This window comes from Barbatula barbatula (genome assembly GCF_947034865.1).
Source record: "Barbatula barbatula genome assembly, chromosome: 5".
Classification (NCBI taxonomy): Eukaryota; Metazoa; Chordata; class Actinopteri; order Cypriniformes; family Nemacheilidae; genus Barbatula; species Barbatula barbatula.
The window spans coordinates 293,058-319,622 of NC_136769.1; the positions used below are offsets into that span (position 1 = coordinate 293,058).

Sequence of the window (26,565 nt, forward strand, 5' to 3'; positions counted from 1 at the left end):
ACACACACACACACACACACATACTGTTACGAGTCTTTAAAATGCAAAACAACTTGATGGAAAAGTGACTGTATAAGGCGGTTTCGCCAAAACTCAACACGTGAGCAAAGATCCTTGAGTCAAGTGAGTGACTGCTATAGTCAACAACAACAATCATAAGTGATGAACTGTGACCTTCGGTTACTTTTCTCTTTCTCTCTGCATTTGTTTAAAACTCATTTGATCCAATAAACACCTTCATCATGTAAAGGTTCATAGAAGGCGAGGACGCATTCAAAGTGAATATTCTAGAATCACGAACACATCATGTGCTGATCTCATGAAGAGTGTTTGAATGAACACATGATGTGTGTGACGTTATCAACACTAGTGTGTTCTTCACCTGTCTCACACGTTTCAGATTGATGAGAAGAGCTCCAGACGACTGTATCAGTGAATGAAGGGTCACGAGAGGTCAATGAAAGCACAATCATAAACTGAAGACATGAACCGACGTCTCATTGTTTCTGTCGGGGAATTTTCCTGCTGATGATTTCTGAAATCAACATGTTCACTAAACAACAGAGCCGTCGCGATGACATCAGCAAACTGGAGTAGACCAATCAGCATCCAGGAACAGAAGTCTCACCGTGAACTGAACAACCTCACGCAGCATTTACTCATCACATGTATTCATATATGTTAACTAACGAATGAACTAACGTCACCAGAGATGAATCAATGATGAGAAACTATAACCTTCATTCTTTAAGTTCATGTTAGTGAAGGCATTTACTATTCTTAACCTTATTGTTAACGAAACCTCATGTGAGACAATCCAAAGACTCAATTATATCAACAGAATCACACTTGAGTGATAAAGGCCATGGTGTCATACATGAGATCTCTTTTATATCTCCATCATCTCAGATGTTGCTCCTGACAAAGAGTTTGAGAAGAGACGTCAACAGTCAATAAAAGAGAAGATCTCAGTGTGAACTCAAACGTTTCTCATCACATCCAGACCTCTACCATCTACATTCATTTACACCTCCAGACTCTCGTGTGATTGTGTGAACTCCATCAGATCTCTTGAGCTGTGAAAGAGAAACCCGTGAGCTTCATTCACCTGATGATATTTTGATGAAAGCGCAGCGGGGATGATGGGGTGAGTGTTCTCTTCCGGTGGGCCGTTGCTATGGTGACGACACCTGCTGGAGAAGGATTTAGGCATACCTGAAAAGCAGGTCTCTATCTCGCCCTCCTCCACATGAGACCCTGTGAAAGCCCATATCAGCTTCCTCAGATGTTTCTTCAACACAATCGGGGTAACTGGACTCTTGGTGGAGGCAGTCAGAGCAGATATGAAGCCACCACACAATGGTGCATTCATCCTCTCTCTCTCTCTTTCTCTCTCTCTCTCTCGCGCGCTCCATCTATTCTTCCCCAGCTGCAGAGGAATCCTGTCCAACTTTCCCCCCCACCACACAACTGCCACCCGTCCACCAGCAGAAAGAGAGCCACACAAAAGCAGGATTCATCCCGAGCAGGACCTATTTAAGCGTTACGCAGCTGCATCGATTTATTAAAAGATGGGTGGAGCGAGAGACATGGGGTCAGCAGGGGTCACGGACCCCCGGATGATTTTATTAACCCTCTGAAGATGATAACATGTTAATGAGCTTGAAATATTCAACAGGGGAAGAGAAGAGTCGTTACAGTCGTGACGCGATGACGTGAGCTGGGATCTTAATGTCCTGATGTCATCATCGCTCACAAACACGTCAATCTCAAAGTCACTGAGTGACAGCACACAAATCATCACATCTGTAATGATAACAGTGTTGAAAATGAAATATGATCGACACTGTGTGTGTGTGTGTGTGTGGCAGACACCTGTTACCCACAGGAGATTATTATTATTGTTTCACAGCTCAAGACATTTGATGGAGGTTTCATCTAAATGTCAACTTTGTTGTTTCTCCTTATTTTAAGAGATTTTCCTCAGGATCAATATCTGAGATGCAGCTGAGACTTAAAGAACATTTCTGCTCTCCAGTTCATCTCATGGATGTTATAAGAGAATTATGTCGATCTCATCTGTGAGCTTTTCTTTTGGTTGTGTGAACTTGAGCAGAAAAGACTTCACACATCCAATAAAACACAAAATCATCCTCTCAACCTCAGCGCTTCTTGTCAGCGATTTGCTTGGACTGTTAATCTTTTGTGTGGATGCAAACATGTTTGTTTTAAAGCCTGACTTAAATGAACAAAATACTGCACACACGCACACGCACACGCACGCGCACACGCACACGCACACACACACACACACACACACACACACACACACACACACACACACACGCACACACACACACACAGGAGCTCTTTGAAGAGATGTTCCCACAGCAGGAGATTTTCATCACAGGTGCACACACAGAAAGATCAAACTCATCTTTCCTCTCAGTCTTCTTCACATGATTATTAAACTAAACTCATCCGAGAAACATGTGGAATACCTCTCATCATTACAAATAAACATGTAAAGAAAACAAACACGCTTAGGAATCATTTCAAAAGAAAACATGTGTCCTTTAAATCTGACCAGACCTGATTTTTCCTCATTTCATTTAATAATATTAGATATATATTCACAATATATTATACAATAGCAGAAAAAGCCTTAAACAAAAAACTCAAACGGTTTGTGTTGCTCACATTCAGCAAATAAAAATGATAAATAAAAAAAGAATCCTCAGTATTTCTGAGTGAGCTTCAGATGAGACTTACTGGAGCCTGGACTGAGAACGGTCATGTGATGCAGAGGCTCCGCCCACCTTCTTCTCAGAGAAACACATCATGATAGAGAAAACCTGAGTCCATGACCTTTAGATTCAGGAATTCCCCCAGGAATTTATCTCCATCATTACAGCGGACAAAAGAGCAAGCCTTCATTCTCACCAGAGAAATACTCTCGTACCTCTTCACGTGTTCTGTTGCTCAACTTCCTGTCATGAAACTTTCTATTCTGATAGCACACACACACACGCACGCACGTACACACACACATATGCACACACACGCACGCACGTACGCATGCACACACACACGCACGCACGTACGACACACACACACACGTACACACACACACACACACACACACACACACACGTACACACACACACGTACACACACACACACACACGCACGTACACACACACATACACACGCACGCACACACACACACACGTACACACACACACACACGCACGCACGTACACACACATACACATGCACACACCCGCACATACGCATGCACACACACACACACACACACGCACACGCACGCACGCACGTACGCACACACACACACACACACACACGTACACACACACACACACGTACACACACACACACGCAGGTACACACACACACACACATGCACACACCCGCACATACGCATGCACACACACACACACACGCACGCACGCACGCACGTACACACACACACACACGCACATACACACACACACACACACATACGCACGCACGCACGTACACACACACACATACACACACGCACGCACGTACACACACATGCACACACACGCACGTACGCACACACACACACGTACGCACACACACACGTACACACGCACGTACGCACACACACACGGACACTTGACGAGCGCTCAGGCTACAGAAGAGAAATATGTCCCTGGACATTATGGGGCCATTTTTCTAAATGGAGATTTATATCATCTGAAGTTGAATCAGCCGTCCATTGATGTGTGTTTGTTAGGATCGGACAATATTTGGCTGAGATATAATTATGTAGAAACTTGAAAAATCGAAATACTGAGAAAATGGCCTTTAAAGTTGTTCAAATGACAAAGTCCTCAGCATACCATATTACTCACAACACCATCAGCTTTCCTTTCTGGATTGCACATACTTAGAAACTAATGTATATAATGCAATGTAAGTCGCTTGAGCGTCTGCCTAATGCATACATGTAAAAATAAAGTTTTATATATTTATGGTTGGATATTAAATATCTTCATGGAACATGTTTTGTTGACTGTGTGCTTCTTAAGACTGGTTTTGTGGTCGAGGGTCACAAATGATCTCACTGTCTTTAGACATCCATGTCCTGCTCACATTGACCTTCTGACCTCTGGACCCACGAGGATCTGTACTGACACCTCTGTGACCGTCTCCAACAGCAACAAGCAGCAGCATCACAGTCACATGCTTAACTACACAACACACACAACGAACAGAGAATGCTTTCCATACTTTAACAGAATTAACAAAAATGTAGTGAAATCTTTAAAAACAAACTGGATTCACACTTCATGTCAAAACGTCATCGTCAACAATACAGAAACTCTTGATAGAAAATTCATTCGCGCACAAAAACAAATTTCTAATGGATTATGTAAATTATAATAAACTCGATTTGGAAATGTGAGACATATTCATATCATTCACGCGCTTGTCAATTAAATAAAGAATTTGCAGAAATAATATAATTATCAAGAAAATGTAGAATTATTATATAGAAAAATAGCTGAGAAATAATAATACAAATAAACCTTAAAATGAATTTATTTCTATCGTACGAAGTGACGCATCAATAATCCAGACGTGAGTTATTTACAAATACATCCTGCCACGAAATGACATTCTCTTCAAGCGATTAAAGATTATTACATTTAAAAACTGTTGCGTGACACGAATTAAAATGTAATTTAATTAATTTAACAAACGAATTATGATGATGAAAAATTACGTTGAACGTTTTTCAACTTTATTACAATGCCACATTTTCAACAAACAACAGCAACAATAAAAAGAACAGCCTAATATACATGCGTGTATAATAATATACATGATAACCATTATAATAGAAGAGCTATTGGTTTTTGATATGGTTAATTTAATTTTAAATAGTTTGTCGGATTGGTTGTATTTTTTTAAATCCATATTGCAAGAGACGAGTTAATGATTATTAATTAATTCAGATAATGACGCGTCACGCGCACAGGCATCCAGCGCACCTGCAAACGTACAGTTTTAGTTTATTCCGATATAAATAAATTATAATATATGTTACATTCAATCACTAAATATTCTATCAATACGAGAACAACGAAATAAATCGGAAGACTCAAATAACCGCAGTTATAATCGAGTAGTATTATTAGCCTATAAATTAGTCTATTATTTACTTTATATTAACTATTTACACTATCATATTATTTATTTGAAAAACATTCTCCAGCACAATAAATTAATGTTAATAACGAATGTTTGACGGTTAAATGTAAAAGCTGGTAAAAATAAATAAAAATACATGTAAACGTTTTACGGGCTAAAAAACGAAATAGCCTACAAACGAATTAGCAGAAGTTCAAAGGATTGAACGCGACAAAGAAATACATGAGATAGAAAACCCATCACATCCTAAAAAAATGATAAAGCACTCATGTCGTTGACTGGAAGTGAGAGAGAGCGCGCGCGCGCGAGAGAGAGAGAGAGAAACGCGCACAAATGCAAATAACGACACCTCAGGATTTGCACGTATAGGCTTGGAGACCATGTTCCGTCTATATATCTACATATGTCAGTGGTCTCCTCGCTTCCCTGTGCGTCCTTCCCAACCTCTCCAAGAGCAACAGGGAAAAAACTCACATGAAAGTGTCGAGCAGGCCCCGGGTCCGTGTTCCCCCTGGAGGAGAGAGACACCCGTGTCGGGTGAGCAGTGAGACACGCATACATCCACAGAGCCGCGCGCGCTTTTGCCTCTATATGTGTACGTTTGCAGGAACACGGAGGAAAAGACGCTCTAAAGAGAGACGCGCGTCTTTTCTCTTTTCTTTTCTTTTTTTATATACACAGAACTGCTTTTTGTTCTTCATTTTTTCATTTAAGGGGGTAATGGAAGGAGGGTGCTCGTTTGATCACATGATTACAATTCACCTGAGATAAAACAAAGGACGCAAAGAAAGAGAGAGACCGAGACACAGAGATGCTCTCATAGTCAGGATTCCCTTATCAGAGTCAACATTCATGGATAATGAAAAAGGCAATGATTTTTGGCCTGGCTGGTGGGGGGTGTCGCGCGATGGCAATACAAGAGGTTATTGTTGACCAGAACAGCGCGCGTGTTTGTGTGCGTTTGGCCCGTCGTTTCCCTCTCTTCTCGTCTTTCTATATTTTTCTGTTTAAACGCGTTAAATGCGCTCTCTGTGCTTTTATGTGACGCTGATGCGATTATAATACTAACACATAACACGACACGGGCTCATTCCAGCGCTGCGCGCGCGGGGCGCATCGGGCCTGCGCGCTCTCCATCCAGCACACGCTGTGAACTCGTGTCCAATACTGAGATTCCATCAGAAATACAAATAAGTTTCTTCTGGTGCACAGTGGGCGTTCAGTTGTTTACTGGAGGACATTTTACACAATAACACCGGCAGTTGTAGGACAACCCTATAATCATTTATACAAGTTTAAAAAGTAGATTTTATTCACACGTCACACGCGGTCAAATAAGAACGTAAGAATAAAGACTTTATTGCGCACAGCAGGTGCGGTGGCCCGACGCGGCGCTGCTGACAGGTTTGTGACGCTTGGCGGGTCTGAAGGGCCCTGAACCTCACATTTACCCTGCGGCACAACCCGTCCAACAACGGGCCAGTGTGATCGGAAAGAGTTCAAAGAATGAGCCAAGAACCCGTGATACAGTGACCACCTGTGACACTTATTCCCAAAACACGGACATTTAAAACAGAATAAGAAGTAAAACAGTCAACCGAGCAGATCTGCCACAAAACAACCACGTAAACAAGTTTATCTTCAAATAAAGCACTCAATTATATTCATGTAAAAAATGATTGATTTTAATAAAGTTATAACCTAAACGTTATAACACAATAAATAAAAACAGATCTTTAATAAAAACAAATATGATCCATAAGAAATAAATAAAATGTGACTAATTACTTTGATTATAAATGATAAAATGAAGCATAGACAGACTTTATCCAGAGTTTTGTTTTTATTGCACATTATGAGAAATCTGCTGACGGGCTTTAAAACACTCAGACACAAATAACGAAACACACAAATATGAAGCTCCGCAGATATTAAGAAATGAACGGAAATGTTTAAATCGCAAATAAAGATTAAATTACACTCGAGGCCAAATATTACTGCTGGTGATTTGCAGCACAAATCACGCCCACTGCAAGAAAAAGACTCCGGCCACAATCAGCAGCCAATCAGAGAGCGACCCGACGGGCTCCTTTAAGGGATTTTTTCCATGAATTGGTTTTTTTCTCTCTCTTCACACAACGAGGCTCTTTAAGCCCCGGCGCGCGACACAGAGGGGCATTCAGAGCGCGAGCGAGGGGGCAGGAACCGACGGACGGACTCTCGCGCTGGGCGGGCGACCTGCTTTAGTGCAGTAAGACGCTTGACATTATTACCTCTCTCTCTCTCTCTCTCTCTCTCTCTCTCTCACTAACACTGTGTGTGGATTATACGACACTGGAATCCGTCGAAAAATAACCGAACGGAACGAAATGATATTATTAAACACATTAGCATGCATTGGATTTATATTTCTACTTTTATACTTTCAAGTATATTGAAAAGTTTGCATGAGTTTTCCGTTCGGGTTGTTTCTATCGTTGAGGTTTGGTAACACGATTGCGCGATTTTTTGCAGAAATGATCTCATTGAATACAGATGGATTTAAGTCTTTAAAGTGTGAAATAATAAATAACAGAAGCGTAAAATCATCTGCGTTTTGATGAAGACGCTCTTTAAAAGTGTCGGTGTCGTAATGTGAATATTTAAAGTGTAAATCACAGTCTGGATTAAAAATACAATGACAGCCACGACGATCTGGAACATGCTGTAATGGAAAGTTCTTCAGTTTTGTGCACAAATGGTTATGAAGATTATGAGCATTATTGGACTGTCTAATCATAACTTTAAAAGATTTAAAAGTACTCAACAAACTTCTGCGTCAAACTATCACATTATTATTATTATTATTAGATCAGCTCTACTTGTTGTTTCATTTTAAACGACATTAATTTCGATTGACATTAATTTCGACCCGTTTGAATGAAATGGTGTCATTTGTGAGAGTTTTTGTTGGGCATGTGGGAATTGGGGACAAAGTATTGCCAAGCCGTGCGTAATGATCTTACTGAATGAACCGGCGCAAATCATTTCAGGCTTTGGTCGAAATAATGACGGAGTGAAAACACTTTACATTGAGCAGCGACATAAACACGCACAATGAGCTTTAGTACAGAGAAGTGTGAGGTGAAGCCTCTGCGCCGGGCACGCGCGGAAACAAGCGCTCCACGGAAAACAGCGCAAACAGAGGCGCTCTATTCACACACATTACTGCACAAATAAAACACGTGTGATTACAAAAGTGTTTATGTGAGGTGCTACATGACGTGTACAGCCTAATCCGAGGCGCGTGCGCGATGAGGAGACGCGATCTCTAATGAACGGTGATGTTCAGATGTCAAACACCGATCTTTAATATCCACTCAAGCATACATGAACGACACAGTGTCGTGACTGTTGCGTGGAACGCGTCTCGGCGGATTCTGAGTCGTCTCTTGTGCGCACAAACACTGCGCGATTCAGCCGAGCAGGCGGTCCGTGTTTATCCAGCAATGAAGCCGGTATTATTCCAGCACTTTCTCTCCCGGGAACTTACACAAACCGCCAGAGCTTCAACAGTAGCCTGCTGGTAAAATAACACGCGCACGCGCGCGCGCACTGACGCCACACATGATTGCGGCGCTGCTCTGGAAACACGTGAATTGTAAATAAAGTCAAAGGCTCAGTGTTTAGAGCAGCTTTTCCTTTACACGTGTATCTTGTTCTCGACATGTTTGACTTATGAACAGCACTGAGGCGCTTCCCTGTACGGACGCAAACTTTGTTCGTGTATTTCCCTTGTGTGTGTGTGTGTGACCTGTCATCTTCTCGTGACTCATGTCTGTGCGGATTGTTTTCAGGTCTTTGTGAAGCACATCTTCATCCCGAGGAAGACAGCGAATGGTTCCTTCTGACAGCACCAGGAGCGCGTGAAAAATTGTGTTACAGTCCCACTGGAGACCAGAACCCACAGAGAACAGACACAACCCGACAGCGCAGCGATGTCGGCGGAGGAACACAGCTTATCTGAGGTGGAGATGAGTCCCGGGGTGTCCGAAGACGGTCACTCCATGTCCCCCGGGCACTCGTCGGGCGCTCCCGGAGGGGCGGACTCCCCGTTGTCCGGTCAGCCGTCTCAGATGTCGGGCGAGGAGGCGGCGGGCGTCTCCGCGAGCGTCTCGGTGAAGTCGGACGAAGAAGACGACCGTTTTCCCATCGGCATCCGCGAGGCGGTCAGTCAGGTGCTGAACGGATACGACTGGACTCTCGTGCCCATGCCCGTGCGCGTGAACTCGGGCAGCAAGAACAAGCCGCACGTGAAGCGGCCGATGAACGCGTTCATGGTGTGGGCGCAGGCCGCGCGCCGGAAGCTGGCGGATCAATATCCGCACCTGCACAACGCCGAGCTCAGCAAGACTCTCGGCAAACTCTGGAGGTGAGAACACAAGACACCCACTCACAACAATAGTGAGAAATAACCACAGGATCACGTGATCACACCGCAATTACTCCTGTGATGTTGCGTAATACACAAAAAACACACAAACATTGCACCAGGATCTCATCTTAGTATAATAAAAACTGGACACTGGTCTCAGAACAAAAGTATGATCCAAGTACGTTTTGAAGCTGTGAAAATTATTTCTTAGAGTTTTAAATCTTTCACATTTTCATAACGAATGTTGTTTTTAAAACTCAATGAAATATAATGTTGACAAACCATCCCTTCATGTTAAAGTACTTCTGATAACTTTAAGAGACCGTTCCCCAAAGTTTCCTGTTAGCTGGGCAGTGGCTTTAGTCTGAAATAATCATTCCTTCAGAAAACCTTATTAGAGCGACAAATCCCTTCAGGAGCTACTGTGGACGCACGCACGGACGCACGCACGCACGCACGCACGCACGCACACACACACACACACACACACACACACACACACAGACACACACAGCATTAGTGAGTATATTTATGTTGAATAGTTTATTTTTATGAGGCAGTGAGTGTTTGATTCTGCTAGACTGCAGTGAAGGTGTTTAACACTGAGAGTATAAATAAATAAAAAACAAATAAAAGTGTCTCGCTCGCACATGATGACGAGGCGACGGGGTGGACGCCTCCAACACCAAACACACAAGAGCAGAAATCTGAAGCGTTCTCATTATTTAACTATTCAACAGTCTGAAGGCCAGATGTCATATTCTGAATAAACGCTGGCTCGAGTTATTTGTTTGCGAATTAAATACTGGTATTACACAAGTCACATGAAAGATTTGATTTAAAATAGACAAATGTGACATGCAGGAATTGTGTTTGTTTTCAGACTCCTGAACGAGTCGGATAAGAGACCTTTCATCGAGGAGGCCGAGCGTTTGAGGAAACAGCATAAGAAGGATTATCCCGAGTACAAATACCAGCCACGTCGACGCAAGAACGGCAAACTAGGATCCGGGTCTGAGGGCGACGCCCACTCCGAGGGCGAGGTCAGTCACAGCCAATCACATTACAAGAGTCTGCACCTGGAGGTGGCACACGGCGGGGCGACGGGGTCACCGCTGGGCGACGGGCATCACCCTCACGCTACAGGTGAGACACACCTGTGTACATCCACACTCATCATCACCTAATCAACAATTATCTGATAACATTCCGTTTGTTGTTTCAGGTCAGAACCACAGCCCTCCCACACCCCCCACCACCCCTAAAACAGAACTACAGGGGGGTAAGTCTGGGGAAGGGAAACGTGAGGGCGGGGCCGGGGGATCCAGGGGCGGTCTGGGGGTGGGAGCAGATGGAAGCTCCTCCTCTGCGTCGGGCAGCGGTAAACCTCACATTGACTTTGGTAACGTGGACATTGGTGAGATCAGTCATGACGTGATGGCCAACATGGAGCCGTTTGATGTTAATGAGTTTGACCAGTACTTACCACCCAACGGTCACCCCGGCGTAGCACAGGCTACGGGCGGCGCGGGCTCAGGGTCCTCCGCCTCCCCGTATGCATACGGCATCTCGTCGGCCCTGGCGGCCGCCAGCGGGCACTCGAGCGCGTGGCTCTCCAAACAGCAGCTGTCGTCCCAGCAGCACCTGGGCTCAGACGTAGGGAAAACGCAGATAAAGAGCGAGGCTCATTTCTCCAGCGAGGGGGCGTCTGCGGCGAGCGGATCTCACGTCACCTACACGCCCCTCAGCCTGCCGCACTACAGCTCCGCCTTCCCCTCGCTGGCGTCCCGAGCCCAGTTCGATTACGCCGAACACCAGGCGTCCGGCTCATACTACGCTCACTCCGGTCAGACCTCTGGCCTTTACTCCGCCTTCTCTTACATGGGCCCATCCCAGAGGCCTCTGTACACGGCCATCCCCGACCCCGGATCAGTGCCGCAGTCACACAGCCCGACACACTGGGAGCAGCCCGTCTACACCACACTGTCACGACCGTGACACACACACAAACAAACACACAACGGTTTCAGTCATGTTTGATATCCAGTAGCTGATCGTGTGCTTCAAGAACATCGTGAGAAATATTCACCTGCACTACAATCTACAGCATTCTGAAGGGTGTGTGGACATCTGCAGGGAAAACATCACGACAAAACCCATCACATCACATACAGAGATCTGCTCTTACTCTCCAGACACAAATGATGTTTCATGAGACCGATATGACCAAAGTAAGAATAATGAGCGACTTTCTCCTCTTGGTTTAACAGAAACTTCAACCCAACATCCACACACATGACAGAGATCTGATAATATTACCTGTACATCTGTGTTTTTATATTTGTATGAATGAATAATCTCTTTTATTAACCAAAATAAGGCCATATTGTTTTTTATCACATTAATAATGACGTGTTTGCATTATTGTAATCTGTTTTATTGACGTTCCTCTTGTGATTTTGTTGCCATAACTCCACTGAACTCCGTCTTCACCACTGAGTCGAGTTTCTTCGTGATATTGTCAGTTTGTGTGAAGTTCACGGATGAATTTATCCTGGTTCTCTAAACACAGACGCTGTCATGACGTCACGACCTGTTCCTCGTCATATCGAATAATCGTAGGTTTACGATTAAAAGCAGAGTGACTGTAAATCACAGGAAACTATTCAGGACGCAAAACTATTGTTTGCAAAGTCGAAATTCTTACGTGATTTTTCAAATGTTTTTTAACGTATTTTGTGGAAATAACCGTTTATAAAATGTCGAGAATTCACCAATTCACATTTCTGTTCTGAACACGTGACAATGACAAACCTTTCCCCACCGGACTACAAATAAAGCTCGATATCATTTTATAATAAGTTACCAAACGGTCTGTTATTGTTCACGATGTTTAATGATTTTTTCCCTTTGATGTAGACTTATTTTGTTATTTTACTATTAAAAAAGATCTCGGTTTTAGAGCCTACATCTTACAGTAGGTCATTCCTGTTATATATTACAGAATATTATTTATATTTGTTGTTTTGTTCGTTTTTTATCAGTAGCGTTTATTCTGATGTTGGATTGTTTTTGTTGTTGTTGTGTAATGTTGTGGTTGGTAAGTGTTGTTGTTTTTTTAGTGTAAATAAAAGAGAGCAATGACTAACCTCCCTCACTCTAAATAAAGCTCAAGTCCTCCAAACTCAATCTGCTTAAAGAAATCATTTATCTACACACACACCTGTGAGGCGTGCGGTATACCGGACCGATGATAATCAAACCACGATATTCAACTCAACGATTCTTGACTTGGTATTCGATCACACAATTTAAGTGATAGTTCACTCAACAATGAAAATAGTGTTTATTCATCATGTCAAACTTATATGAGCTTCTTTCTTTTGCAGAACACAAAAAGAAGATATTGTAAAGAAAGCTGAACGGAACAGCGTACCAAGTGAACAGGCACCCATTCACTTCCTCAAAATATCTTATTTTGTGTTCTGCGGATGAAAGAAACTCGAAACGAGGACAGAATTGTCATTTTTGGGTGAACGATCACTTTAACCGGTTATCTATCGCAAACTGTTTAATGCACCCAAACCGAGTTCAACCGGAAATCAAGCACAAACGGCATTTGGTGTGTATCACTGGAGGAAAGTGTCACTGGTGCACTCATAAGTGTGTACTTATCATCATCATCATCATCATCATCATCATCATCATCATCATCATGTGTAGCAGGGACTATACAACTCAAACTGAACCACTATAGACTTCATCATATTAATGACTGCATTAATGATGTGTGTGTGGAAGAGAGGGAATGCTGTTCTGCATATCTGTGTGTGTGCTGAGAGTTCAGGCTGATTTCTAATTCCCCTGATTTAATCATCTGTGTGATACTTTGCTTAAACAAAGAGACTCATTCAGCTCCTGTGAAGGGAGGGGGGGGGGGCGTGAGGGGTCCTTTAGCCTGCAGTTTCACTGGAACACACACACACACACACACACACGAATCTGGACATTCCTTAACTGCGCATGAGAGAGAGAGAGACACTCAGTTGCTATGGTAGAATCTGTCTCTCTCTCTCTGGCTGTGTGCTCGTGTCATGAGAGTAATATCACTGAACCTTCAGTCTGTGTTTATGAATCTGAACTCCATCACATAAGCAAACATGAGCGATTAAATATATGAGACTATCTCACTGATTTCAGAACTAAGGATCGCGAGCTAGCAGATAAGTGCGGACAACACGATTATCGCGACACGGTTGCGGTATTTAGCGTAATTACGCTCGACCGTACACGGGCTTATCCGTTTCTATGGCAACAGTTCCAGCATCAACTTGAATTCATGTAAGGTACCTCAAGCTTTATATTCTTAAGTGCAAAACAAATCAAGTAAAACATTATATTGTGTTATTCTCAACAATAATAATAATAATCCCTCACTGCACAACGCGATATCCAGGGGGAAGGTTTGATTCAGATCAAGTCCCATTGCAACGCGATTGGTCGACAGCGGATCCAGTCTCTTTCCACTGCGTTGTGATTGGTCAACAGCGGATCCAGTCTCTTTCCACTGCGTTGTGATTGGTCGACAGCGGATCCAGTCTCTTTCCACTGCGTTGTGATTGGTCGACAGCGGATCCAGTCTCTTTCCACTGCGTTGTGATTGGTCGACAGATTTCAAGCAGCAGTTCTGCCACAACACACGTCACACTCGTGTTGTTCCTCTGCCATTTCCGCATTGAGTCGTAACTACAGCTATACTCTTGACTGAAAACTTTATTATGCATAAAGTATTTTACTACATTAGGATAAGAGTTAACAGATATTTAACTGTGATCATTACTGACACATGATGACATTGATAAGAGCAAACGTCAGCGACCACGAGTTGCACTTAACGCTCCAAACTGCGGTCAAGTATATCAAATGGGAGGAGTTGTATCCGGATATAACCCCGCCCCCTGGAGCACGTGTTCTCCACAAGAGGAAAGAGTGTAATATTTCTATATTATTTATATTCAAAAGTGTCGTTTGTAGAATTTTGTGTGACACACCATATTGCTTTGAACTACAGATGAAGTCTAAATGATTTTGCATACAGATTTTCTTTTAAAACAGTCTATGTGGTGTTTATTTACATGTGTGAATTTGTCAGAGACTTACACTGCATTACACTATATATTTGTTTGTAAGTATGTGCAATCCCCCTGAGATCGAACCCATGACCTTGGCATTGCTAGTGCCTGATCTAACCACTGAGCTACAGGAAAGCATGTCTATATGTCTGAACACAGTTGAATGCACAATGTTTTTACATCAATGAAAGCAGTAAGAACACAGTGTGTACATTTTTTACAAAAAGGTTTTATTTTGCTAAAACAAACAAATATTAAATAACTAAATTCAGAGGAAAATCTGGACAAGTCTCTGTGTTGAGTGTTATTGTATGTGTGGATACCGCCCTCTTGTGGATGAATACAAGTACTGCTAAAAAAAAACCATCCCTCTGTAAAAATAGCTGTACACATGTAATCTACACACATCTGCTGTGTGTCTGATACCGTCCATGTGATGCGAGCGTGTGCACGCATGTGTCAGTCAGTGATGATGAGCTCATCACATCCCCAGTCCTCATAACTCCCGTCAGGAAGATATCTGCGGATGATGATGGGAATCTTTCTACTCCTGAAAAACACACAAACACAAAAGATAAACACCCCACATCAAAACACATCACACAAATAACTCAAACATATCATGCAAATATGCCACACAAACACATGATACAAATAACATGTCGTACTTGAGCTCTTTCATGGCGATCTGCAGCGGATCTGTCTCACCTTCCAGCTCCACCATCACAGGCGCACACATCCTGTCAAAGAGGAAGTGATGTCACTGATGTTTTGAATCTATATTGTTGGTGCGTGTTAGGATCAGGACTCACGCGATCTGCAGCGCTCGTGTTCCCAGCACACGTGCACGCTCGTACTTGGTCATGTATGGTGTGGTGATTCTCTTCTGATTGGCCTGCGGTCCTTCACCCGCTGGAAGAATCTGAACGTTCTCCTGATCCTCCTGCACAATAAACACATCAACACAGACAGACACAAAACACAACCTCATTAACTTATACCCCACTCCCATGTCTTCAACAAAAACCATCAGAGTAAGGCTTAATTCAGAAATACACTTCAGCACCGAAACAAACTGAAAAAAAGTATAAATGCTTGAATGTTTATGTGACATAATAATGTAACAGTAGTCTGTACCCCGATAGCACACATACATCTGGCTTACGTCTATTTGACGCCTGCAATACATAGTTTTCTCATCTGCAATACGTCTCAGAGATGTCTGCTGTCAGACGTCATATAGATCTCTAGAAGATGTCTGTGAGATGTTAATGATTTAGAATGGATGTAAAGCTGCTCTTTCTAAGATGTTTAGCAGATGTTTTAACGCAGCAGATGTTTCCAGATCTTTAGCAGACGTTCAGACGTCTCCGAGATTATTGCAGATGAGCAAACCATGTATGGCAGATATCTTATGCTTATGCAGATGTGAATGCAGACGTCAAATAGACGTAAGCCAGATGTATATGTGCTATCTGGGTAGTTGTAAAATAAGTTTGATTCACAGAATATCAATTGTTCAGAGAGAGAAAAACAGCCCTTACATCTGCATTCTCCAGATCATCCAGAGGCTCTTCATCATCACCATCATCAAAATCTCCGTCATCAAAACTGATAAACAATAAACACAATGATGAGACAAACAGGAGTAAACAAACGCACATGAACATCCATATAAACCGGAAACGATCGTATGAAACACGTTTAACATGTTACTATTACACTACACAGACATATATACTGTGAATATCAAATCTTGAGTTATTAAAAGAGCGCTCAATGCTCATAAACAAAGGAACATATCAGAACTCACTTGTCCTCGTTGTCAGACATGATGTTTGTCTCTCGCGTGAAAGCTCGTTTCAGTAACTTTAATGATTTAGTTTAAATGAGTTTTAAATCGTAGTTTCAAACCCTCGACGCTTTGGTTTCACGGCGTGTGCTGAACATCCGGTGCAGTGCAGCAGTTTAACGGTCCGGTCAGAAACACAGCATACATGCTGACGGTCCGATGACAAACACGCTGCAAACATACATGTATCCTAGCAACATAAAGGGACATGGTTGGTATTTAACATGTCACGTTAGGTAGTAATAAAACTAGTTCACTTAAGTGTATAGGTAGTCTAAACATTATCAATGGATGGGATAAATACACCATTGATCGTAATATTTTTATAACCACGTGACGCCTGAACACTTGTCATATCAATCATTAGATGTTTCCTCTGTTCACAATCACAGTTACACAATCATTTGATTTGGTCACGTGAGCCTCGTTTATGAACTGACTGGACTAAGATACACGTTTGCGTGAATATCTGCATATTCTGATGGAAGCACGTTCATGATTCTTTATAAATGTACTTTAGACTCAGTTATTCATACACTATGTATAGCCTTAAGCGCTGTATTAACACAAACACATCAAACATGTGATCTTTGTGACGCATTACACGATAAATTAAATATATGAATGACCACTAACACATCTCCACCCTTGACCACACGGTGGCGCTCGTGTCGTCTCGAGCCTCAGAGCATCTACAACAACACACATTCATAAAACTCATTCATCCCGTGGACACACTTTACTCAAAGTAAGATTAGTGCTCGTAATCTCTCTCTCTTCACCAGATTAAAGGGACGGGCAGATCCTGGTGCCGCGAGGCATCTCACTAAGTAGGTGAGTCACCTCAGCAGTCGGACCTGAGCCCTTACAAAAATTCCTCTCGCGAGTATGAGCGAGGACACGGGCGTCACCCCGAATCGTTATTTTCCTTACTCATCAGTTTAAGGCATGACGTGATGCTGCGCGAGACAGAGCACTGGACAGAACGCGCGTGTGTGCACAGTGATGGTGAGAGAATCAGCGCGCGCCCGCGCACTCGCTCTTCGATTAGAAGAATGTCTGTATGCAGTGCATTGTGGGACAGAGCATGACGTCACTCGTGGGGGTGGGTAACAAACACACACCTGATGCAGGTGAAGGTGGTCTCAGAAAATAAGCCCTGTAAACAGACACAATAACTGTCTCATGACATCATCATTAAACACAGACCATAATAGAAGGATGATGATGTTCCAGACAGAACAGAGTTCAGCGCTCTAGTTTATTTCTTAAAATGTCTTTAATATAATGTGACTTCACACCACGCAGGTAAATAAAGAAACAAACAGACAGAGACACATGGAAAGAAGAAAATAAACACAGAAGACATAAACAGACGTTTAAACTCAGACTGTATAGAATACGACTCAAGGCATCAAACTGCAGTGTGTTAAATATATAACATCTGTCTGTCATCAGCTTTGTGTTCTCTAGAATAAAGTGTAAAAAACTGTATTTTTGTCTGTAATTTTCCGCGTAAAATAAAAAAAGGTTATAATCTCTTCTGATGTTTTCAGCGTGAATCGCTTCAATCTCTGTGTATCTTCTCTTGATCTGATGCTGCTGAAGCAGAAGGTTCTTTCCGTCTCTCTTCTCTTCAGATATTTCATAGGTGTTGTTGCTCTTTCTGTGTGGTGAGATATTCATTTTCGTTTTATTGAATCATTAACTTGTATTTCTTGCCTTGTAGATATGTTTTGTCACTTCAGGGGCCTGTACCATGAAGCTGGTTTAGGTGGCTAGCCAGCTATGTTTCAGTTTAGTTTGTGCCAACCCTGAGTTTTAGGTACCATGAGAGTAGCTCGGCTTTATTCGGTGTTCGTCTCCATGGTGTTTTACGCTGCACGGCTAACCTGCTCCGGGGCAGATTATGTTCTGGATTCAAGATCTCAGACTGAAGTTCAGTCTGTGAGCAAAGAAACATATAGATGACGTAACTGACTCACAGTAAGTGTTAGAATGGCTAGTTATTTTTATACTGTTTAATAAAATAAAAAATATATAAATATATATTACAAATATAAAATCTAATATTGGTTACTATATAGGTAAAATCTGATTTTACAGATTTGCTGGCTTTTCCTAACACTCACATGAAATTCAATTTATTTACTTATATTCCACTTTTATTGTATAACATGTATTTGCATTGCATTTTTAACATTCTTGTCTGTGGTGCAGAACATCTAGAAACACTTTCAGTTTCACTGTATCAGGACATTTTTCTTTGTCCTGAACCGTAGTTTTTATTAAGGCTTCAATGAAATGACTGACCCTGGTTAATGGCGCAAAGTCTATTAAAGGTAGAGGCTTATGTATTCTGTTGTTTTATTAAGTGTTATTCTTATATTTTCTTCTGCTTCTCTGTGTTGCAGAACACACCGCTATTTTATAATTCTGAGCTCCGTCTTCTTTCTGCAAAAAAATAAACTAGTTTTTTTTTCTGCAGAGCATCATATCAGACTAAAAGGAGACCAACATGCAACCAGTCCGAGTTATTTTTGGGGCAACTTGACGGTGCATGTTCCATTGATTTTAAACACGTAAGATGTCAGAGTTTACAATGCAGAAGCGGTGTGGTGTCATGCCTTACATAAAAAAAGTTTCCCGCAAGGACACGGACCCCTTGTAGTTCCACCGAGGACCCCACGGATCCTGTTTGCCCTACAGCACTACAGTAAATATGTGTACTATATAGTCTTTTAACTTGCGCATTAACGCAATCAGCAGTGTTTCTGAAACACATCTCTCTTGCGTAGACAGCAGAAACATATCACTCCAATTCATGTTTGTGTTCATATTGTGGAAATCGCTTTATCCATTTATAATGCGATTGGTTTAGCCATGCTGACGTCACTCGTTCATGTGCACGCGCGCGCAAACTAATCTTAGCTTCAGGATCAAAGCTTGAGTTGACAAAGAAACTCCACGAGCTGCTTCATGGTACCAACAAAGCTTGATCACGTTGGTTTGGTTTTGTCAACCCAAAACTAATCCTGTAACCCTGAGTTTGTTCAGCTACATTCATGCTACAGGCCCCGCTGTAACTAAATCTTGTGAATGTTGTAGACAGTAGATCACATGACATCACACCCAATCTTTCTAAATCAACATTAAAGGTCAGCGTGGATGGAGGAACAGATATTAGTAGTATAAATATATCTTATATGAGTACTGCAAGAGATCGTCAGTGCTGGAAATATATTTCTCCTTTGCTAAAATGTATTTGTCACAGAGAACGCAGCAGAAGGTTTCCTGTGTTAGATTTTAGACACAACATGTGAACAACCTCTGAGAGTAAAAAAACAGATCCATTTAGAAATATCTTCTATGTGTTATTGTGTCCTCACTTTAGACAACTTTGCCAAATCCGTCTATTGAACTGTACAACTGACATAATTTTTTTCTTCTCTCTGTCTCTCTTCTGATCTTCTGTTCTCTTTCTTCTTACTTGTGTCTGTATTTCTTTCTAGCTCTGCCTTAAGTTCAGCTAACTTTGACTCATATTCCTCCTTTATCTTTCTTTCCCTCTCTCTCTCTCTCTCTCTCAAGCTCTTCTTGTCTTTCTTTCTTCTACTGTTCATCTGTCTCTCTCTGTCTCTCTTCTTCTTCTTCTTCTTCTCTCTGTCTCTCTTCTTCTTCTTCTTCTCTCTGTCTCTCTTCTTCTTCTTCTCTCTGTCTCTCTTCTTCTTCTTCTCTCTCTGTCTCTCTTCTTCTTCTTCTCTCTGTCTCTCTTCTTCTTCTTCTTCTTCTTCTCTCTGTCTCTCTTCTTCTTCTTCTCTCTGTCTCTCTTCTTCTTCTTCTCTCTGTCTCTCTTCTTCTTCTTCTCTCTGTCTCTCTTCTTCTTCTCTCTGTCTCTCTTCTTCTTCTCTCTGTCTCTCTTCTTCTTCTTCTCTCTGTCTCTCTTCTTCTTCTCTCTCTGTCTCTCTTCTTCTTCTTCTCTCTGTCTCTCTTCTTCTTCTTCTTCTTCTTCTTCTTCTCTCTGTCTCTCTTCTTCTTCTCTCTCTGTCTCTCTTCTTCTTCTTCTCTCTGTCTCTCTTCTTCTTCTTCTTCTCTCTGTCTCTCTTCTTCTTCTTCTTCTTCTTCTCTCTGTCTCTCTTCTTCTTCTTCTTCTTCTTCTTCTCTCTGTCTCTCTTCTTCTTCTTCTTCTTCTCTCTGTCTCTCTTCTTCTTCTTCTTCTTCTTCTCTCTGTCTCTCTTCTTCTTCTCTCTCTGTCTCTCTTCTTCTTCTTCTCTCTGTCTCTCTTCTTCTTCTTCTTCTCTCTGTCTCTCTTCTTCTTCTTCTTCTTCTTCTCTCTGTCTCTCTTCTTCTTCTTCTTCTTCTTCTTCTCTCTGTCTCTCTTCTTCTTCTCTCTGTCTCTCTTGTTTAAGTCTCATTGCCTCCTCAAACATCTCACATGTGTAGTGTCCTCTACATACTAATACTAATACTAATCTAATACTTTCTCCCAAACATCATAAAATAGAGACTGTGTCTGTCCCCCGGATTAGTAAACATAAAATAAAGCGTAAACCTCTCAAAGGTAATTTACTTAACGTTAAACTAACTAAACATGAACATAATACAGATAATCAACTGTTACGACTCGGATTGCTAAATATTAGATCTCTCTCTAATAAAGCACTTTTTGTTAACGATATGATAACAGATCATAAAATAGACATGCTCTGTCTAACAGAAACATGGCTAAAGCCAGATGATTATATTGCTTTAAATGAGTCTGTCCCCCAAGATTACTATTATACACACAAGCCTCGCCTAAAAGGCAGAGGGGGAGGTGTTGCTGCACTTTACCGTAACTCTTTTAGCATTTCTCAGAAGTCTAATCCTAAATACAATTCTTTTGAAGTCATGGTACTTGATGCATCAATACCTAATATTAAGGACAAAACATCTTTAAAATTTATTCTGGCTATTGTATATAGGCCTCCAGGGCACCACACAGATTTTATTAAAGATTTTGGTGGGTTCTTATCAGAACTAGTACTGTCTGCAGACAGAGTCCTTGTTGCTGGTGACTTTAACATTCATGTAGATAATGATAACGATGCTTTAGGAATGGCTTTTAAAGACACTCTTAACTCCATGGGCGTTAGTCAACATGTGTCAGGACCTACTCACCTTCGTAATCATACTTTAGATTTAATTTTGTCTTACAGTATAAACGTGGTCGATGTTAAAATCCTTCAGCAGAGCGAAGACATCTCAGATCATTATCTGGTATCATGCTTGCTTCAATACCCAATGGTGGCAAATCAAACTCCAAGTTACAAATATTGTAGAACAATAACTTCGACTACAAAAGGTGCGTTTCTTGATAATTTGTCTGAATTGTCTCAAATCTCTAGCATGTAGTAATAACGTTGAAGATCTTGACTTTACTATTGAAAATATTAATGCCACCTTCTCGGAAACGCTAGACATAGTTGCTCCCTTGCGCTTAAAGAAGATTAAAAATGACAGACCGACACCGTGGAAAAATGAACACACTCAGGCTCTAAAGAAAGCGGCACGAAAAATGGAGCGCAACTTTAAAAAGACTAAATTAGAGGTATTTCGTACTGCCTGGAAGGATAGTACAAAAAATTACAGGAAAGCCCTAAAAACGTCTCGATCCGCCTACATTTCATCACTAATAGAAGAAAACCAGCATAACCCTAGGTTTTTATTTGATACAGTGGCTAAATTAACCAAAAATAAATCGTCAGCGACTTCTGATGCTGTATACCAGCATAGCAGTGATGATTTTATGAACTATTTCACAAATAAAATCCAAGATATTCGAGAGAAAATTATAACTATGCAACCAGATGCGAAACCCGCTGAACAAACGACTTACTACAGCACCCCTAAGGAGAAATTACGTTTATTTTCTACTATAGATCACGATGAACTATCGAAAATCATTAGATCATCTAAATCGACTACATGCATGCTAGACCCTATACCTACAAATCTTCTGAAAGAGATGCTCCCAGAAATTATAGATCCTCTACTTAGCATTATTAACTCATCTCTGACATTAGGACATGTGCCTAAAGCATATAAGGTGGCTGTTATAAGGCCCCTTGTCAAAAAACCCCATCTGGACCCTGGAGAACTAGTTAACTATAGACCTATTTCGAATCTACCTTTCTTATCTAAAGTTCTGGAAAAAGTAGTCTCAACTCAAATATGTTCCTTCCTCCAAAGGAATGAGATTAATGAAGATTTCCAGTCTGGATTTAGAGCACATTACAGTACAGAGACTGCTCTGATTAGAGTTACAAATGATCTGTTTATGGCGTCCGACCGAGGTTGTATCTCCTTATTGGTGCTGCTAGATCTTAGTGCTGCATTCGACACCATTGACCACAGCATGCTCCTACATAGACTTGAAAATGATGTCGGTATTAAGGAAATAGCTTTGAAATGGCTTAGATCTTATTTATGCGACCGTTTCCAATATGTAAAAATAAACAATGAGGTATCACGCAAATCGCAAGTCCAGTACGGTGTACCACAGGGCTCAGTACTAGGGCCTATGCTCTTCGCATTATACATGTTACCCCTAGGAGATATAATAAAGCGACACGGAACAAGCTTTCACTGCTATGCTGATGATACGCAACTTTATATTTCCTCGAAGCCTCACGAAACACAGCAATTCCATCGAATAGTGGAATGCATTGTCGATATAAAAAAGTGGATGAGTAGCAATTTTTTATTACTGAACTCGGACAAAACTGAAGTGTTACTTATCGGACCGAAAACCGCCCTACGTAACAACCAAGAATACTGCTTAACTATTGATGGATGTTCCATAAAACCCTCATCTTCAGCTAAGAATCTTGGCTTTATATTCGATAGTACTCTGTCATTTGAGAACCAGGTCGCCAAAACCTGTAAGATTGCGTTTTTCCATCTTAAAAATATATCTAAATTACGTCATATGCTGTCATCATCAGATGCGGAGAAGCTTATACATGCCTTTATGACATCAAGACTAGATTACTGTAATGCACTATTAGGTGGTTGCCCTGCAGGCCTATTACAAAAACTCCAACTGGTCCAAAATGCGGCAGCTCGAGTTCTTACACGTACAAAAAAGTATGAGCATATTAGCCCGGTTCTGTCAACCTTGCACTGGTTACCTATAAAGCATCGCATAAATTTTAAAATCTTGCTTATTACCTATAAAGCCTTGCATGGTTTAGCTCCTCACTACTTGAGAGAACTTCTCTTGTATTATAGTCCATCACGTGCACTACGCTCTCAGGCGTCAGGTCAGTTGGTAATACCTAGAATTTCAAAATCAAGTGCAGGCGGCAGATCCTTTTCCTATCTAGCGCCTAAACTTTGGAACAGTCTTCCCTGCAATGTCCGGGAGGCGGACACACTCTGTCAGTTTAAATCTAGACTAAAGACGCATCTTTTTAATCTTGCATACACTAGATTATCATAATATATGTATTTCAAAGATCTAGGCTGCACTAGTTAGATCAACCGGAACCAGGGACACTTCCAATAACAACTGATGCATTTGTTGCATCAAAGAGTGCAGAACAGTACTCTACTCTCAGCCAGTCTTGTCTCATTGTTCCAAGGTTACAAGAGCGGAGCGGGCAGGGCGCAATCCATTCCTAGACCTGACAAATGCTGGACGAAGGAAGTGACCTCCCTACAAAACTTCAGCCACTATTAGATTATTAATGATAATTTTAAATCTAATTTTTTTTTTATTTTCGCCTTGTTGTGCAAGCACTGTTGAGCTTGTGCAGAGGCTGCAGTTTTTGCCAGAGGGGAACTGGAATCCCCTGGTTAGGCCTGGTTTCCCTCCGAGGTTTTTTTTCTCCTCCAATGGAGTTTTGGGTTCCTCGCCACCGTTTGCATACTGTTCTGCACTGTTTTGCCTGGCCGGGGGGGCTGCTAGAATTTGATAGTCTTATTTAATTAACACTGCATATAGGAATTTATTGTGTGTCTGATATTTGACCTGTGTTTTGAATTCCATAACCTTTTATGTTTTACTTATAGTCATTTTTTCTTGTACAGCTGCTTTGTAACAATGAAAATTGTAAAAAGCGCTATATAAATAAAGCTGACTTGACTTGACTTGACTTGACTCCTCCATTCTGCTGGATCATTGTGTCAATCTTCTGCATCAGATCACTGACCTGATCTCTGTTTGTCTTGTTCTCATTGTTAAAGACGTGATATCTGCCTCCACACTTCTTCACTAGATCTCTTAAAGCAGAATTCCCTTCAATGAGTTTCTCTATCGACCCTCCCTTTAACAGATCTCCGTATGTGAAGAGGATGATGGAGTATTTTAACACATCTTCTCCAAACAGTGTTTGAATTTGTTCAGCAATCTGTTGTTCCTGCTCAGTGAACCTCATATTCACAGGAAACACAATGAGAAAAGCGTGAGGTCCAGGACTGGAAACAAGAATACTTCTCGCTATCTCTGTTATTAACTTCTCAACATCCATCTGTGTGTCAATGAATCCAGGAGTATCAACTACAGACACGTTCCTGCCCTCAACATCTGCTCTTTTCTTTAAGCATTCAGTGGTTACAGATGTTGAATCCAGTTTAGATTTAAATGCGTTTGGTCCCAGTATAGTGTTTCCAGCTGCGCTCTTTCCAACACCAGTTTTACCCAGAAGCACAACTTTTCTGCTTGAGAGATGTTCATGAATCTTTACAGGAATCTCTTTCAGCTTTTTCACCCCTCCTGACACTGTAAGAGAATAAAAACATGATTAAATGATATGGACTGTAATATCTAATGTCCAACTGTTAATATTAAAAGACATATTGTGCATTATCAAAATTCATTTTTGGCGAAGAAACACCAGCAAATACATGTAAAAACCTCTTACCTTTTGAGATTTTAAAGACAACCGTGAGGGTATTCTAACTTATCTGGTTCTATTCACCCAGCTCTGCGTGAGCCTTGAATCGCAATCTGTCTGAATGGGAGACAGGTGCTCTCACGAGGAGGCTTAAGACCACAGTGTCTAACATCTGTCTCTAGAGCATGTCGGTTGGTTGGGAGTGAGGTTTACACACTGCACAGATCTTCACTAGCTGACCTCTGTTACATTAGCCTATAGATTATATAAATGACAATAAAGCCGTTTTCATTTGCAAATTTTCAGTTTCTATTGTCAGTTCTGACTTAACGCAACATCATCTAACAAAATACCATGAAAAGATTTTGGCTATATTCTTTCACACAGCCTGTAGCCATGTGCATATTTACAGACAAAATGTGTTGATAACAGTGGATAACAGTGACAGGTTGTTGGAAACGCTGTTTTGTACTCAATTCATTCAGGAGTCCCCTGTTGCATGTGCTGCTTCTTCCTGCCGCTCACTGAGACGACCCCTGCGCGGGGAAAGAGGCATTTTCCCACTGAATGAAAGGATTATCGGAAAGTCGCTACATGCTTCTCCTGAACAAAAGCTGCTAAAGGACAAGCAAAAGTGACTGAGACAGACTAGTGTGCGTTAGAAACACACTGTTTTGTGTGCACACTTGTGTGTGTGTGCGGGCCAGAGAGTCACATGGCAGATGAATATAGCAAAACATTGTGAGGTGACATTTTCTCCCTCTTTCTTGTGCCCCAAGCGCACATTGACCCCTGGGCCGGTGCCCATAATGCCCATTGGATAATCCGGCCATGATTGCAAGTTGTTTGTACCAGTAGTACTAGTTTTTGGAAATGGCTTGTGAGTTTGCTGAAGTTTTATAGTTTGCACTCGAAATAAATTCAGTAGCCTACATAACTTACATGATTTTCTGGTCCAGCAATGGGAGATATGAATTTTGGCTCCACAGTGAATGTCATAAGATAAAATAGTTTTGAACAACAAGAGGGTGACTATAATTTTTTTTATAAAAAGTTTAAATACTGTAGCAATTGCCTTAAAAT

At 41.5% G+C, this 26,565-nt stretch overlaps 3 protein-coding genes across 4 annotated transcripts; 1 reads left to right on the forward strand and 2 right to left on the reverse strand.

The window, feature by feature from the left end:
- Positions 1-7,338: 7,338 nt before the first annotated feature.
- sox10 (SRY-box transcription factor 10) lies at positions 7,339-12,807 on the forward strand. 2 transcript variants are annotated; one of them, XM_079457496.1, is made up of 4 exons: positions 7,339-7,456; positions 9,042-9,616; positions 10,503-10,765; positions 10,845-12,807. In XM_079457496.1, the coding sequence occupies exons 2-4, from the start codon at positions 9,183-9,185 to the stop codon at positions 11,615-11,617; spliced, it is 1,470 nt and encodes a 489-aa protein (XP_079313622.1). In that variant the 5' UTR covers positions 7,339-7,456; positions 9,042-9,182; the 3' UTR covers positions 11,618-12,807. The 2 variants fall into 2 exon arrangements, with proteins under 2 accessions (XP_079313622.1, XP_079313623.1); XM_079457497.1 differs by having other exon boundaries at positions 7,389-9,616.
- Positions 12,808-14,960: 2,153 nt separating this feature from the next.
- polr2f (RNA polymerase II, I and III subunit F) lies at positions 14,961-16,936 on the reverse strand. Its single transcript, XM_079457510.1, has 5 exons — positions 16,565-16,936; positions 16,296-16,362; positions 15,564-15,694; positions 15,420-15,491; positions 14,961-15,301 (listed from the first exon to the last, which is right to left on the reverse strand). The coding sequence occupies exons 1-5, from the start codon at positions 16,582-16,584 to the stop codon at positions 15,211-15,213; spliced, it is 381 nt and encodes a 126-aa protein (XP_079313636.1). The 5' UTR covers positions 16,585-16,936; the 3' UTR covers positions 14,961-15,210.
- A 298-nt stretch (positions 16,937-17,234) lies between these two features.
- LOC306894857 (GTPase IMAP family member 9-like) lies at positions 17,235-26,038 on the reverse strand (the record flags this gene model as incomplete). The annotated part of the gene is made up of 3 exons (XM_079457696.1): positions 17,235-17,295; positions 24,728-25,367; positions 26,008-26,038. 3 exons carry the CDS (start codon positions 26,036-26,038, stop codon positions 17,235-17,237), a joined length of 732 nt encoding a protein of 243 aa, XP_079313822.1.
- Between the last annotated feature and the right edge of the window lie 527 nt (positions 26,039-26,565).

Bases quoted from the DNA above. Each gene is read 5' to 3' on its own strand.
- polr2f (XM_079457510.1), bottom strand. From the start codon at position 16,584: ATGTCTGACAACGAGGACAA. The intron at 15,492-15,563 runs GTGAGTCCTGAT...CCTCTTTGACAG, and splicing joins ACACGAGCGCTGCAGATCGC to GATGTGTGCGCCTGTGATGG. The intron at 15,302-15,419 runs GTACGACATGTT...TGTGTTTTTCAG, and splicing joins ATCGCCATGAAAGAGCTCAA to GAGTAGAAAGATTCCCATCA.
- sox10 (XM_079457496.1), top strand. From the start codon at position 9,183: ATGTCGGCGGAGGAACACAGCTTATCTGAGGTGGAGATGAGTCCCGGG. The intron at 9,617-10,502 runs GTGAGAACACAA...GTTTGTTTTCAG, and splicing joins ACTCTCGGCAAACTCTGGAG to ACTCCTGAACGAGTCGGATA. The intron at 10,766-10,844 runs GTGAGACACACC...TTGTTGTTTCAG, and splicing joins GCATCACCCTCACGCTACAG to GTCAGAACCACAGCCCTCCC.